Source organism: Leuresthes tenuis, unplaced genomic scaffold (genome assembly GCF_036924035.1).
Source record: "Leuresthes tenuis unplaced genomic scaffold, fLeuTen1.0.hap1 SCAF_16, whole genome shotgun sequence".
In the NCBI taxonomy this organism is placed as follows: domain Eukaryota; kingdom Metazoa; phylum Chordata; class Actinopteri; order Atheriniformes; family Atherinopsidae; genus Leuresthes; species Leuresthes tenuis.
In genome coordinates this window covers 6,403,161-6,418,161 of record NW_027325370.1, presented here as the reverse complement: position 1 = coordinate 6,418,161, position 15,001 = coordinate 6,403,161, and the positions used below count along the sequence as shown (strand labels likewise).

General features: G+C 39.5%; 2 protein-coding genes across 2 annotated transcripts in view; one reads left to right on the top strand and one right to left on the bottom strand.

Moving 5' to 3' along the window:
- csrp1a (cysteine and glycine-rich protein 1a) overlaps positions 1–15,001 on the top strand; it is a 71,964-nt gene that overhangs the window by 53,221 nt on the left and 3,742 nt on the right. The gene's annotated exons all lie outside the window — the stretch shown is intronic.
- Positions 2,946–14,231, bottom strand: tead3a (TEA domain family member 3 a). Its single transcript, XM_072366989.1, has 12 exons — positions 14,118–14,231; positions 10,880–10,944; positions 10,608–10,670; positions 7,411–7,422; positions 6,904–7,014; positions 6,756–6,799; positions 6,584–6,645; positions 6,362–6,495; positions 6,092–6,262; positions 5,639–5,779; positions 5,377–5,529; positions 2,946–4,906 (listed from the first exon to the last, which is right to left on the bottom strand). Exons 1-12 carry the CDS (start codon positions 14,122–14,124, stop codon positions 4,793–4,795), a joined length of 1,077 nt encoding a protein of 358 aa, XP_072223090.1. The 5' UTR covers positions 14,125–14,231; the 3' UTR covers positions 2,946–4,792.

Sequence of the window (15,001 nt, the reverse complement as noted above, 5' to 3'; positions counted from 1 at the left end):
AAAAGACTTGTTTTGTGTAGAGGTCAAAGCAGATCCAGCTTGGCCAGATTTGACACCTAAATGAGTATTTTGGATGTCTTTTTTTTTAACTCCACTAGTGCTAAATAGAAATATTTATGGTAGAAAAATAGGCCCTTATAAAAATAAAAATGTGTCTATATTTTTTTGTTATGTTCCTCTGATGGCTGCCACCATAATGAGTTGGATGTATAGTCTATGATATCATGAAACAGCCCAAATTGAAACTACTCTGATTCAGTCTTCATTTCAAATTAGTAGAGGGAGATTTATCATAGCCCAATAAGATAATTCTATTCAGACATACAGCATACTTTCCAATTACAATTCATGTTCAATTTACGATTTTAGACATGTGAAGATTGGCGTATAAAACATGAACTTTAATGTGTAAACTATTACAGTTTTCCAACTGATGATTTAACATCAATACCACATTTTTTCATGAATTTAGTCACAATTTACTTTAAAATGTGGTGCACACTCGGCCCTCTGTCTTGTTTTAGATATTCTTAGGAGACAAACCAGACGTTACTGACATTAAGTTGTGTGATTAAAGAGCTGAGTCTTCAATCCTGACACTAAAGCAGCTAAATTTAATTAGGCCTTTACCCTATTCTTTACACTTGTCAAAAAGTTTGCTCATATTTCCTGTTGAAGATCTACCGCATGGACTGCTTCTTAAGGTCGATATGAACATGAGACAGCATGAATAACTGTGAGAAAAGACATGGGAAAGAGACAGATAGACAGGGATAGACATGATCAAGAAGAACTGAAGTGGGAGTGAACAGACGACACATAACCAGATACTTTTGGCAACGTTTCTCCTGGCGTCATTTTTTCACCACACCCTTCATTTAATTACTGTCAAGCAGTAAATGCATGCCATTTTTGTAACAAACTTGTGTGCAGGCTTGTGCCTGAAAAAAAAATGGGGGAAGAAAACTCAAGCCACTCTGAATATATACCCGACAGTTCAAAATGAGACAAACAATGTGTTAGCTTCCCATGTTAGCTCAGGAAAAGGCAGCGTTGTTTGAGTGAAAGCTTCCACACGTATCAGCATGAAGCAGGTAAACCTAGTTTCCATAGGCAGTAGATTTAAATGTTTTCATGCCAACAAAGAAAGATGAAAGAGTGTTTGGAAAAGTGGAAGTTAACAGTTTTCGGGCTTGTTCAAAACCTCACCGATAACTGCTATGAAACTTACATGTCAGAAGCGCTTTGCTGCATTTTCTGACATGTCTGTTCCTTATCCTCTCACACCAAAACCCGAGAATGCATCACCACCACTTTACTGGCTGCTGTTCGGAAAGGAACACCAACCCCCATGAAAAGGATGTTTCTCATCAGCCTTGGAATGTCGCCTGCTCATATAAAATGCAATAAAATTATCTCTAATTATGACATTTCCCAAAAAGTTCTGAGCTTTTCAGATTGAGCAACACTGCAACACACACATCGTGGGAGGTAATATAATTTATCTGAGGTTGGACCCTTGATGTAGCACAAAACAATCTTTTGCTTTCCCTTAGCAAAAAGTAGTATACTCAAAGTTAATTTTATTAAGTATGCTTGAGTCTAAGTATAGCAAGTATACTACGGACCATGTACTTGTGTACTAGAAAGTATAGTAATTTAATACTTCTTCGGACTAAAGAGGAACATTTTTAAGTTTATAAAAGTATACTTTAAGTATACTTTTATGAACTTAGAATTACTAAAACTAAAAAACACTTTTTGCCATTTTACTTGAGGTTATAACTTAAATACACTTCTAAGTTTGCTTAGCATATTACTTGTGCATACTATTTATGCTTTAACTTACACTGGTAGGCAGGTAGAGTAAGGGGGTCTTGCCTAAGGACCCCTAGAGGAGGTAGCACCTTTCATGCAGTACCTTCCATATTTATATACTTGAAATTTACTTCTTAAAGTTAAAGTATACTAGACTGCAATGCATTTACAAAATCACAACACAGACTGCTGAGAACAAGTTTGATATATTTGTATAACATTTTTAAAAAAATACCATAAATTGTATTTTTTAAATACCTGCTTAAATCATTAAATATGTGCATTTCAATGAAACCAAGTCGTTCTTTGCTGAGTCAATGACTTGACTTTATTCTGTACTTCGATCAAGATAAACTAAGTATTGTGGCAGAAAGAAATAAAAAGTATACTAAAGTACAAGTATAAGCTTTAGTATTAAAGTATAAGTGTAAGTCTTAGTATTAATGTACTTAGTCTTACACTTTTCAGTATAAATCAAGCATACTTCACCATACTATTCTTAGGTATATAAAAAGTAAACTTCAAGTATACTGCCTCAGTTTTAGTATAAAATAAGTTTTTTTTAATAAAATACTTTTTGCTAGGGGTTAGCATGCAGTATTTTTGGTAACTTTGTCCAGAAGGCTGATTAAACTCCTTTAACAGAGCGAGTCGTTGCCTTTAAGAAAATGTTTTACGCTGGCAAAACAAAGCCGACAATGTGATGGATTCTTTCTAACATTTAAAAACATTTTCAATCCTTTCAATTAAGAAAACTTAACATTAACAGCACTGCTTGATAATGAATATACATGACCCAAGCGAGTACGTGGGTGTGATATTATAAAACTTACTTCTAAGAGAAGACGTAATCTCTGTGGCGAAAGTAAAGTCTTCATAGGACTGTACTTTAGTGCCAACCTGTAAACATGAGGTGATGGCACCACCTAGCAGGACAAATGAGTACTGCAATATCCGAAAACTGTCATAAATGGTAACAACTGAGATAAAAACAGTGATTCTAACACTCTGTAATTCTCTTAATACATAAACATGTTTTTTATGGGGGGGGGGGGGTGTACTACAAAGAACATGTGTTAGTGTTACTTCTCGTGTGGATACTGAATGAAATTAAGAATACATTTAGTTTTTAGAATTTATTAACAATGCTTCCCTCTCTCTCCACCACCACATGACTTTATTGGTACAGAATAAAGGCACAGATTATATTCTCTGAACAGACTTGACCAAAGGAGTGATGAGGAAAAGACAGACAGAGTACACATATAGAAAGTACTGATACAAATATAACACTACTGAGTGAAAATTAAATGACAGTTTTATTTAAAACAGAACCGAATGGCTCTTGTTGTCATGAGAGTCAAAGACGAGTCTTTCCCCTCCACATGGTTAGAGATAATCTCTGCCAGAGAGGGCTTGATGGAGTAAAGACACACACACATACACACACACGCGCACACACACATCTCTCTATATAGATATACATCTATATAGATATATATGTATACAAAGATGCCAACCATATGAACCAGTAATCTAAAAACATTACATCGAACAAAAGAGAAAAGTGTCAGCTGAATAGTTTGTTAGTGTTATTAGGCAAAAATCTACCCCAGTGCACTGTGGGTGACCTTTATGCAGCCTGTACCATACATACAAGAAAAACATACAACCAAAATCCATCATTTATGGGGTTTAGTGTGCAGGTGAAATACAAAATAATACCTTACAAAAATGTATCTATTTATATCGTTTTGGCTTACAAACAGTACCATTACAAATGTAGTGTACACATCCTATACATCAGTGCTCCTCAGCTTAAGGCTTTAAGAATCAAAGCACATTCTTATCCCAACTCGTGTGGAGGTAGAAATACTGCAGCAAGCCCACACAGTCAAGAGAAAAAACATTATCGTGTCTATAAACAGTAAAAGTAACTCTTTAAAAATGCAGGAACTAATTGTGATCTCTTCTGATGTTTCCAAACGATCGTGAGTCAATATTTTTACGTGCCACCTTTAGATTTCCCCCCCATAGCGTGTACTTAAACCGCAAAGACTCCCAAAACACTCTTAACACCGTGATACTGTTAAAAAAATAAATATGTCATGCACGTCTTTACACGTAGTGCATTATCTTCTAAGGAGAGGCAGACTTTCTGCAACATGATCTTTGATCAAACCGAAGTCCACGATTTCAAACTAAACTGAAACGGGATATATTAGAGAGGCTCATCCGTATGGGACCTTTCAAAGATACAACAGACAGGAGAGCAGATGGTCACTGTGACGGCTAACAGTGACTAAATGATTTGTCAAATTATATTCAAACTTGTCTCACCTACGATGCACATGTGGGGAAAATACTGTGAAAAGCAACATTTACTTTTAGTGGAGAACAAGCTGCTTTCTCATAGTTTATAAAGTGTGATGGAAGGATTTCACATTAATAAAAAAATTAAATGTAGTTTGGAGCTCGTTTCTTTTCCTAATTCGACCTGTTATGATCTAAGCCTCATAAAACTTTAAGCTGGCCCAAAAATACCCCCCCCCCCTATTTCTCAAAAGCATTTGAGAGGTTAAACGTGTCGCTTTTATTGCTACTTTTGCCCTCATGTTGACCAGTATTTCTAAAAAAACTTTACTTTTGAAACGTTGATGCGAAATGTGCCGCACCACTGGCTTAAAAGCACGAATGCTGCATCAGGTCAAGTCACATGAAACAGTTCCATGACTGCTGACCTACTCTGGGATATCTATGATATCTGCTCACACTTGCAGCAAAGAGAAGACATACACATAAAATAAGCAACAGGTATGACTATAGTGTGACAGTTGGTCAAATAAAACAAGTGTGTGTTTAGAGTAAAGGAGTGGGGATGGGGGGGGTTCTGTATGTTGAGCTGGAAATTGTGTTCAAGCTGTATGTTTCAAAAAGTCTGAAGAGTCTTTGCATGCACGCTTGTAACATGCTGCTAGTCGTTTACTAGTCGATAAACATGGTACTGTGCTCCATGCTCGCTTGTGGACACTTCAAACACAAAGGCAATGCACAGCAGAGTCTCCTGAGTCTCTCTGTTGGACACCACCTGACGAAAGACCAGAAGAAAAACAAGAAAAAACACAGCCAGTAAGGATTGTCATGATGTTGTACCAAAAAATTTGAAATAATTTCTGCAGAATGTATTGATTTGCAAATCTCATTAATTGGCAACAGGTCAGTAACGTGCCTGGGTACGAACAGAGCACCTCAAAGAGGCAGAGTCTCTCAGAAGTAACGTTGGTTTGAGATTCAGCAATGTCAAATCAATGATCCCGAACATAAAATTGCAAAAAAATCTGAAAATTCGTCACCTACAGGACATAATATCACCAGCAGATTCAGAGAATCTGATCATATCCCCCTTTCCAAAGGTGTTGCATGTCAGCGATATATTTTGATGATATCCATCGTCTATCATTGCATTTTGCTGTTATTTACATTTTATGCAACATTGCAGCTTTTTGGAAAATGGGGTTCAAAGTTCCTAATATCAGTCTTTTAATGGCACGGAAATACCTGTAGAATGGTGAAGTTCTCCAGTACACTGTTCATCATGTACTTCTCTGGCAGGTGTTTGAGTTTATGGATGAAGTTGATCATATATTCACACATGGGTGAACGATGGATGCGGAACACATACTTTCCTCCTTCCAAATGCGCATATTCTGTCTGGATGGGGGAGGGAGGGGGGTTGAATCCAACCACAAATTGTAATTAAAACTCTTGTCAAAATATGGAGTTCTTTGTATGTGTAAAAATATCAGACCAATTTACCAACCTCAACCTTCTCCACCACCTGTTTGCCAAAGGAGCAGACCTTCGTAGAAACACTGATTGTGATATTTTCTGTTCCACTGTATTGGCTGCTCACTCCGTAAAAGGCACCAGAGCCCTCCTCAATGTCACTGCTTAGGTCCGCCTGAAGCCCACGATGCACAAAGATTGAGTGTGAGAAGAGAGGGAACAGAAGAAATAAAACGAGGAGCCACCAAAGAAACCAGCTTCAGAGTTACGGTGGCTCTTCATGAAAACTAGCATTTTACTGCTGATTTTGCATCCAACACTGACACTAAAAACCGAGCAATAGAAAAGATAATAACTAACTTAATAACTAATTATGTCATGCAAAGACTGAAATACGTTTTAGTACATATCCCCGATAACCAACTTCTTGTGATTACCAAGTTCACAGATCTCCATTGCTTGGACATGACTGGATTTGTGCACTAACCCAAAACTTAACGAGGAAGAAAGCATTGTGCGGCCCTTTTTCGTACAGCTCCTTCAGGCCTCCTTTCTTCTCCGAGAACTTGTCGTAAATTTGCCTCACGTCTATAGACTCCAGCACAGGGTCACTGTAGCCCGGGTTTGAAGGCCCGATGTGAACAAAAAGATGTTTATACTGTGGGGACAGTTAGAAAGAGAGCAAACAAAACAGCTTTTAGTTTGACATTAGCTTGTGTTGACGAGTCTTCGTCAGATACGGTCTTGATGTTCGTACCATCTCTCGGTCTCTCTGGGTCTCCATGAAAGCAGAGTACTCCAGTAGCCGTAGTTTCGCCGACGCGATGGTTCGGTCTTGCCATACAGGAGCAGATATAGCTGCAGGCCGAGGGGGTGGCAAGGCATCATAATCTGTCATAGATTTAACCCAGGAAAGCAAAATTACAATGACAATATTAACACTGAATAGCTCAAATGAATGACCTTGTTTTACACTTACTGATAGGTGGAGGGACAGGGGCTGGTAGTGTTGTGTATGGAGGCTGTGCAAAAGGCTTAATGCTGTGTACATTAAGAAAAGCAGAACCACATGAGAAGCCGTGTCAGCTTAAGCGAGAAACCATGTCCAATGTTAAACCATAAAAACAAACTAATCTGACTCTGAAACTTACTCCTGAGAATGTTCAGGCTGTCCTGGTACAGGGCCGGGCCAAAACTGAGCAAGAACAAAGAAGGGAAACAGGTCAAGAGATATTAATCAGATTTTTACCGAAAAGATAAAAACAAATAGAAGCGTGTCTCCGTCAGTTTTTGTCTCACTCTGACTGGTGGAGGGAAGGGAGTCTGAGGTTTCATTACACTTGCAGACACAATCTGAGCTGACGACAGGTTTGCCACTGTCTGCAGTGCCTTGTCTTTGGATACCTGGTCCTGAAACACAAAGACAAAGTAATACAGAATTAAAATGTCCCATGTTAAGATTTCCCATTATTTCTAAGTTATCATTCCAACATAAACCATCTTTAAAGGCCAATTTAGACAGCAAGCCAGCCAACATATACTGTACTCCAGCATGATGCAGTAACTACACGAGAAGGCAGAACAGAGCAAAGCAGACCTAAAAGGAAGCAAAAGCAAGGAGGCGCACCAAACTAGAAAAGCTAACCATCACCAGCATTTAACTAAAGCCACTAAAAACAAAAAAAGCAATGAGCAGGGTTTTTGAGTCTGGCTGCAGAACTGCGATGTGGACTAGCAGTAATGTGATGCCAACCACACAGTACAAAGCCTGAAGCAGAGAACTGTAGATGTATAATAAAAACTTACCAAGTTCATGGCCTATGGCAAAAAAGACATGTAATAAATAAATTAAATCCAGTACATTCACAAATGAAAATAGGTTACAGATTTACTGTTTGGCAATAAAGGAAAACACCCGGATCAATGCATACGCTCAGGCTTCCAACAGCATTCAGACCACTTCGCTCTGCGCATTTCTTTCCCTCAATAAGACTCTAACAGTTAAATAATAACACTGCTATGACAACTTATACTTTTAATTTTAGCACATTTTGCTTGATTCCTGGCTGAATTAACCTGTACTCCTACTCTTCACAGCTCACAGAACATGGCGATGTTCATGCATTTAGCAGACACTTTGATCCAAAGCGACTTACAAATGACGATATAACATTACAGCTAACATCAAGCTACATAGAAGGAAAACCAGTTGTCAGGCTCTGTCAGAGGTGACAGTGGACAGATAGAGTGCAGGCATAGAGGGAAGTACAGAAAGAGAAAGTGCAGTAGAGGGGGTAGGGAAGTACAGGGTAAGAGCTAGGATAGGAGATTCTCTGAAGAGTTTCTTGAAGATAGACAGGGACGCCTCTGTTCTGGTAGAGCCTGGTAGGTCTGTCCACCATCGTGGAACGACACATGAAACGAGTCTGGATTGTCTTGAGCGTGGTGTAGGAGCTGCTAGACGACAATCCTTTGACGACCGGAGTGACCGAGTTGTGACTTAAGGAAGATTGAGCATTTTGTTGGCAGAGAATGATGACACTGTTGAAAACTCATCAATGGTAGACCAACCGTGACACAAATTCTTAAGTTTAACGGGACACCTTAAACCTGCCTTGTCAAACAGATGCTGAGCTCAATAACATTCAACTTACATTCACGGCTGCATTACTGCAGTACTGCTAATTTGTACCATCTGAGACCTGGACATTTTAAAGTTACCTTCTCCACATGTACATTTTAGAATATTAGACTGGTGCAAAATTATGTCACAAAGGTACTTAATTAGAGGACAGGGACAGACCACATGAACTGAGCTTAAAAAGGAAAGGTAAAGTACTAAAGGATATGTTGAAGGACAAGAATGTAAAGATCAGAAATGTACCAAGTTCCTCTCATGTGCCGCTAATGCAGGAGCATATTAAAAACCCTTTGAATGTCTGCAGGCATGGATGTATATCACCATTGCCAAACACAGGTGTCAACAAAGCCAGCTAGAGAATGTCATGCAATTATACGTCCAGGCTGGAAACCTCCTGAGCTAAATTAACAGCCGGACTTACTGCCGTCATGCATTATATTGAAAAAGAAGAATCCCCTTTTAAACAACTTCTAAACCTTAAACGTGTATCCTCAAAAAGGCTTTCACATTGAGTGAAGTATCAAAGTTGAAAAATGAGACCTGTAAAGCACACAAGCAAACAGAAAAGAGTCTGTCGTGCATCGTCTCAGTCATTAAAAGAAATGCCACCTTTGCCTTAATGACTGCAGTACCGTCATGCAACGAAAAGTTCATGGCAGTGATGGCTCAGCACTACGCTGAATGCATTTCCCATGCACTTTTATAGAAATTAGTCGATTACAAATTTAAAAAAAGAGAAAGTTTTGCACCCATCTTCACCTTGTTGCACGCAGTTTTAACAGTGAAAACAATCCATCTTAAGCTGACTGGTGACAGTTCTTGTAGCCCCAACCACCAGAATGTTCTCATTTGATGCCAACATGCCCTGGGTGATCACTAATACAGATGCTTAATAGAGGTGCCAGTGCACTTATGATGGATTAAGGACGGAGTCAGATCCAACCCCTGAGGCTGCATTCAGTGGTGCTACACGACAGTTCTGTCTGCTCTTGCCTGCATTCTAATGATTAGTCCAGGGAATGCATTCGGGAACCTCGACTTTGAGAAACATTGTGAGCACAGCTCCAAAGCTCCGGATCTGTCTCGTCAGTCGAAGGAGTTGCATTTTAACGGGCCTTGACCCAAACAAGCTGCTTTACAGCTGGCTCAGTGTATACACAGCAGAAGGAGGCTGTGCACTTTCCTGCTGTGTAGTTGGCTTTTGGACACCACATGGAAGCTCCTATAACCTGAAGTGACATTTGAATCCAAAGGGAGGAAAGTTGGCTGCATTTTAAAACCGCAGTGTCGTGAATGTTTACATGGCTTCCTGGTGACTTTTCAGGCTAAGAGTTTCACTGAACTAGATCACTGGAACCCTTGTCAATGAAGAGGAAGAAAATAAGACCATGCTCGTTGGGAAAATATCAATCAGTGAATTACCAGGAAGCTCCACAGGTAAGCTGCCTGTCATCTATTTTTTTTGCTGTCAATTGAACTTGCGATAGTCTTCATTTCGTAAAATGCTTTCAGCTTTCCAATGCTATGCTGCTTGTGCAACCACTTACAGCATTTGTGTACCCAGCTAAGTTGTGCAGATAACAGCTGATGTGAGTCTTTGGAATTTCAAAGGTTAAAAGCTCAAGTGTGAACGTTAGAGCTGAGCTCACACTGAGCTCCAAACAAATCATTTATTTAAGTTTATTCATCTGTTATAGCCTCACAAAACACTTGAAAATGATTCCTCAATAGTTGCGACTCAGGCGAATATGAAACATGTTCATGTCTGAATAATCATTTAGATAAGTTCCTGAATGCATTTGATTTTAACATCAACACCAGAAAGGCCCACTGAGGGCTACGGATGACAGTTGACTGTGGGACATGAGCTAGGCGATTATTTGCATACAAAGTGAGTAACTGCGACCCAATCAGAAGTAGCCACTCAGGAACCATGGGTGGACGCACTATAATGTCAGGGGTGAACACACATACTCGGTGCCGTCTACTTGTCATCCGATCACTCAGGACGCATGTTAGCGACAGGTCTGAACAGGGCCTACAACAGAACCCCTGTATACAGGAGATGCTTGAACAACCAGACAGAGAAGCAGAAACCAGAGCATCTGCTTCCATGGTGAAATAATGAGTTACGTCAGAGTTGGGCTAGATGCAGAACAAACAACTGCTAGCAGTCAGTGAGCTTCTGTACCTTCAGTTTAGACTGAATCTCACGAGACTTTCTCTTGGCCAAGACTTGCAGGTGACTAGAGACCTGAAGAAAAACAGGATGAAGGAAAAAAGACGGGAGGAAAAGGGAGAAGAAAAGAAGAGGGAATGTGACTAAAGAGGAAAGGGGAGAGCCGATTACGTTGGGACCCACCTTAATGCTTGCCTGATATTCTCGCACCCTTTTACGTGCCAAAACTTGAATGTGACTAGACACCTGTGGGCCCAGGGTTATACCATGAAAACACACACATTCACAGGTGGACTTTTACAATTCAAACATCCATGATGCATTAAAAAAATAATCACTTTTACTTATAAGGTAAACGCTAAAGAATAAAAACTTATGAGAAGGTACAAGGGCAGCGATGACAAAGTACTGCGACAGACATCTGCACGGTAATCTTCAGTCGTATCTGTACATACCTGCTTGCGTGTGCGAGTCTTTCCCGTTCGTAGCTTTATATAGCGAGCTATCAGCTCATTTCGACCTAGAATGGAGAAGAAAAAAAAGGGATAAAATCTCTGAGGAACTAAACACAGATTTGAAAACCTTTGTTTCTCTACACACTGCGTAGCTATAGAAAAAACTAATGAGGCCAACTTATTTTACTGTAGTTACTAAAATATTAGAGAAGTTGCTAACCACAGAATTTACTCCTACAAGGTAAAAGGGTAATAAAGAGGATTCATATTTACTAAATTCTACGTTTAAACTCAAAAGTAAATATGAAGTAAATATTTTCTAATCCCTGAATGCATCTTTACAAAGAAACCAGCATAATATGCAAGTTTCATGTGACTGCACTGTTTGTGAGGTTTGTTGTTTTGTTTTGTTTTTATAAAAAGGGAGGCTCTAATAGATCTATCCCATCACTAATCGCATAATTAAAATAACTTCCCAGCGTTCCATTTCTGTGGCTGAAAGAAATACCCAATAAAAGACAGCCTCTCCAAATGTTGGAATGGTTTGCTTGCAAAGCTCAAAAACAGATGGATAAATGGTATGTTATGAATAGAGGAAGAAGGAAAAAGGAAGGCGGGATCATCACATTGTTACCAGACTTTCAAAATGTGGTCATTACAGACCGCCTGCTGAGCTCTGCCTTTCTCTGCCTCCCCTGCAACAAGCCGTACCCGATGATCTGCTCATGTCTGATCAGAAATGGCAAGAAACACACTACTCTGTGCAGGAAGGCTAAAATATAACCGACCAAACTCAACCCACAGGTGTTATCACCGATCACATAAATTGACTAACATCATCAGCATCACCCTCCATCTTTCTGGGAAATGACACAGTAGGGGCATCAGATGAGTCACATCAGCTCCGTTAAGTTACCAGAACACAGAATTCCCCAGAATCAACAGAATGGGCTGACTCAGACACGGCAGTCTGCTCCAATTCACACACACACACTCCCATGCCGCCTTCCACGAAGCCAAATGCTTTTCCTTTAGAAAGAGTATAGTCTCTATCACAACACTGAAAGGAAGTGGACACAAAATCTATTCCATCTCCAACCATTTACAGATTTAGTTTATTCGGGCAAGTAAGAAGGACACTGTGCAGCCCTAAAAAACACAAAACCAAACTAATGACCAAAACTGGACTTTTAAAATGCATGTAAACATGTTAGTCTGACTGAAATCATACAAAACAGACCAACACACCCAGAAAATGCAGTTGGGGCTCAAATCACACTCGAGTGACATCATGTTAGTAACATATGACTGAGAGGACAGCAAAGAGAGCTCAGAGACTGAAGATCAACTGTCCAAGTGTAGCAGGAGGAGGTTCAGTAAAGCTCCCAAGCAAGGAATACATGGCTTTTTATAATAAAAAGCCATGTATGTTACAGGATGCTTAAAGATTCTTTAGAATTACATTAATATCACTCCTCAAGAGCCACTCTATTCTATTCAACAATACTTGTTATTCTAAAAAGGGCATTATATTGCTGCAGGATAAATTATCATTAAACATGTAGCATGAACTGTAATCAACATAGGATTGGCAATTTAATTTCACCAACTTCAGGTGAAAAGTCATACATTTTCTAATCTGAATAAACTTTCTGGAAATTTGCCGATTTAGTAAAATTTCTGACATATCTTCCAAATGGCATAAGATTTAATAAAGCAGTGACAGTATAACAGAAAGCACAAAGAGGTGAAATTAAACTTTGAATAGTCTTGAGTAAATATCACAATGCAGCACATGCTGTGATCATGCTAGAAAAGTCCAAGCTCTGACAACACAAATGAAGTTACAGTGGAGCTATCCTTGTGTAATGAGAGTGAAATTGGGGAGGTCATCACGGTGAGCCCACCCTTCCACAAAAGGAGAAAATGCTGCAATAAACTGTCCTTCTTTTTCACACAGGATCACAGATCCCTTTTCCCTCTCTACCCACACTCACAAATGCACAACACGGGCTTCTGCAGATGAGAAAGTCGTCACACTAGGCCCATCGGGAACGATAGGACTTCTGGGTGTAAGCCAAGACCTTCAGTAAGGTATGAAAAAAAAGCTCCCCTGAGAGGCAAAATCCTAAACGAATCCTAATGAAAACAAGCAAAAGGCCCATCGCATGGGTGCGTGTGCAAAAACCTTGGTTCTGAAATCCAGTACACTAATGTGAAACATTTAAGCAATCAGTGACTGAACAGAACAATCAGGAAGCCGCTTTACATGTTAACCCTAACTTGACCTGAAATGTCAGGTCGCTTTATCCTTTGATTTCATTACCCCCGGCTGCCCTCTGACCCCAAGGCTAAAGAGTCCTCTCCAAAAATACCTCCCGGCAGATGACTAGCGCACAAACTAAGAGGTCTCAGTGAAAGGACCACAGCCAAGTTGGTTCCAAAGTGCAAAGAGGTGATCAACATAACCCTCCTCAGAGAAGCAAAATTTATTAGGAATAAGGGCAAAAAAATAAGACAGCTGCCAAGAGGCAAACAAAGGTAAATGTTCAGTCGGGTGGACACATAAATTGGACTGTAAGAAATTAGTATTAAATTCTATAAATATTCGAGCACTTAATAAGTGCAAATTAACTCTAAGTCAGTGTTTAGGTGATTATGGAAATAAATCAATATAAAGCTTTAAATCTGACGATATCCATTCATAAAGAGCACTGCAGAGATAGGAGGTCACGTTTCTTTGTAATTCTGGTGCCTAAACTTTGGGGTTATATTTATGAAACCGATCATTACACAGCTAGCAGGGGACACACGGGGATTATAGACTTAAAATGAGTCCATTTTTGAACAATGATGTAAGCCAGTTCTTTTGAATAGAAATAGACAAGCTGAAAACCACCAGCCAGTCTTCCATTGTTTCACAGAACCCAGATTAAAAGTCACCGTAGATACATTCAAACAATAGTTGTGTTTAAAGTGGTAAGCTGATTTAGATGCAGTTGTAAAGCGGTGTCTCGCAGACACTCAGACTGTCTGTGCAGTGGTCCTTATATCATGTTCACAGTTCTTTTTCTTCTTCTCTCTCTCGTTTTTCTTTCTTTCTTTTACACAAGGAAGACGTAGTCATATCATTCTGTCACGTCATTTTACATGTAGAACATCTGGCTGCTGGTATGGACATGCTAGAATGAGACTTAAAGACGCTATCATTTTGGGACAGGAAATTGCTGTTCCTCACCATACATCTTCCCCTCGTCTGAAAGTATGATCTTCCTCCTGCCGCAAGGAGGGTAGATGGCCAGAGCTTCCTGAAAACTCTGCTCAATGTCAGGACTCCACACGCCTTCAGGGTCCCCGTCCAGTGCACGGTCTGCACCATCTGCCAGTGCCTCTCCATTGCCGCTCTCCTCCTGCGCCCCATCAGGGCTGCCACGGCAACTCCACTCCGACGCAATGATGACGGTTCCAACCACAACACACCTGCAGAATAAAAAAAGAGAAACAGAAGAGCTTTCTACTTCATTTTTCTGAGGGCGTGGGACATTTTTAAGTATGATAAATGTAGAATGGGACACACTGAACTGATTTATTTTCATTTGTGACCATCACTAGTAAATTTCATTTTTCTGTAAACAAAAGTAAACATATCTAATAAAATACTGGGTTGCAACAAGTTTCCACATTAAAAGAGCATTCTGAAATCTACCACAATACAACGAAACACATGAGTATTTATTGATGTAGCTGATGAATTTAGACCAAAGGGCATTGCAATCAGTATGGTTTAGAGAAAAAACAGTCCAACTTTAATTAGTCTAATACAGCAGTATACACAATCCCTATCTGTCTAGTCTATTTACAGGTAATAATAAACAAGACATTTTCTCTCTCTCTCATCTCAACAGCAGCTGGAAATCACTAGCAATCACTGCGAGCCACAAGAATAGCTGCCAAGAAATCTGTTCAGTGTCTTAGATTTTAAAGTAAACTTTAAATGTGTAATATTGTATGTCATTTACAAAAAAATTAAAAATTAACCAACTTCCACGGATAGAAATCTAAAGCTTTTGTAAGGGATATGGCACATACAATCATAGTAGGTCTGATGCAGAGTGGATCTGG

Coding starts and splice junctions, on each gene's coding strand:
- tead3a (XM_072366989.1), bottom strand. Junction 6,496..6,583: donor CCCTGTCCCTCCACCTATCA/GTAAGTGTAAAA, acceptor AATCTATGACAG/ATTATGATGCCTTGCCACCC. Junction 5,530..5,638: donor AGGTGGTGGAGAAGGTTGAG/GTTGGTAAATTG, acceptor TCCCCCATCCAG/ACAGAATATGCGCATTTGGA.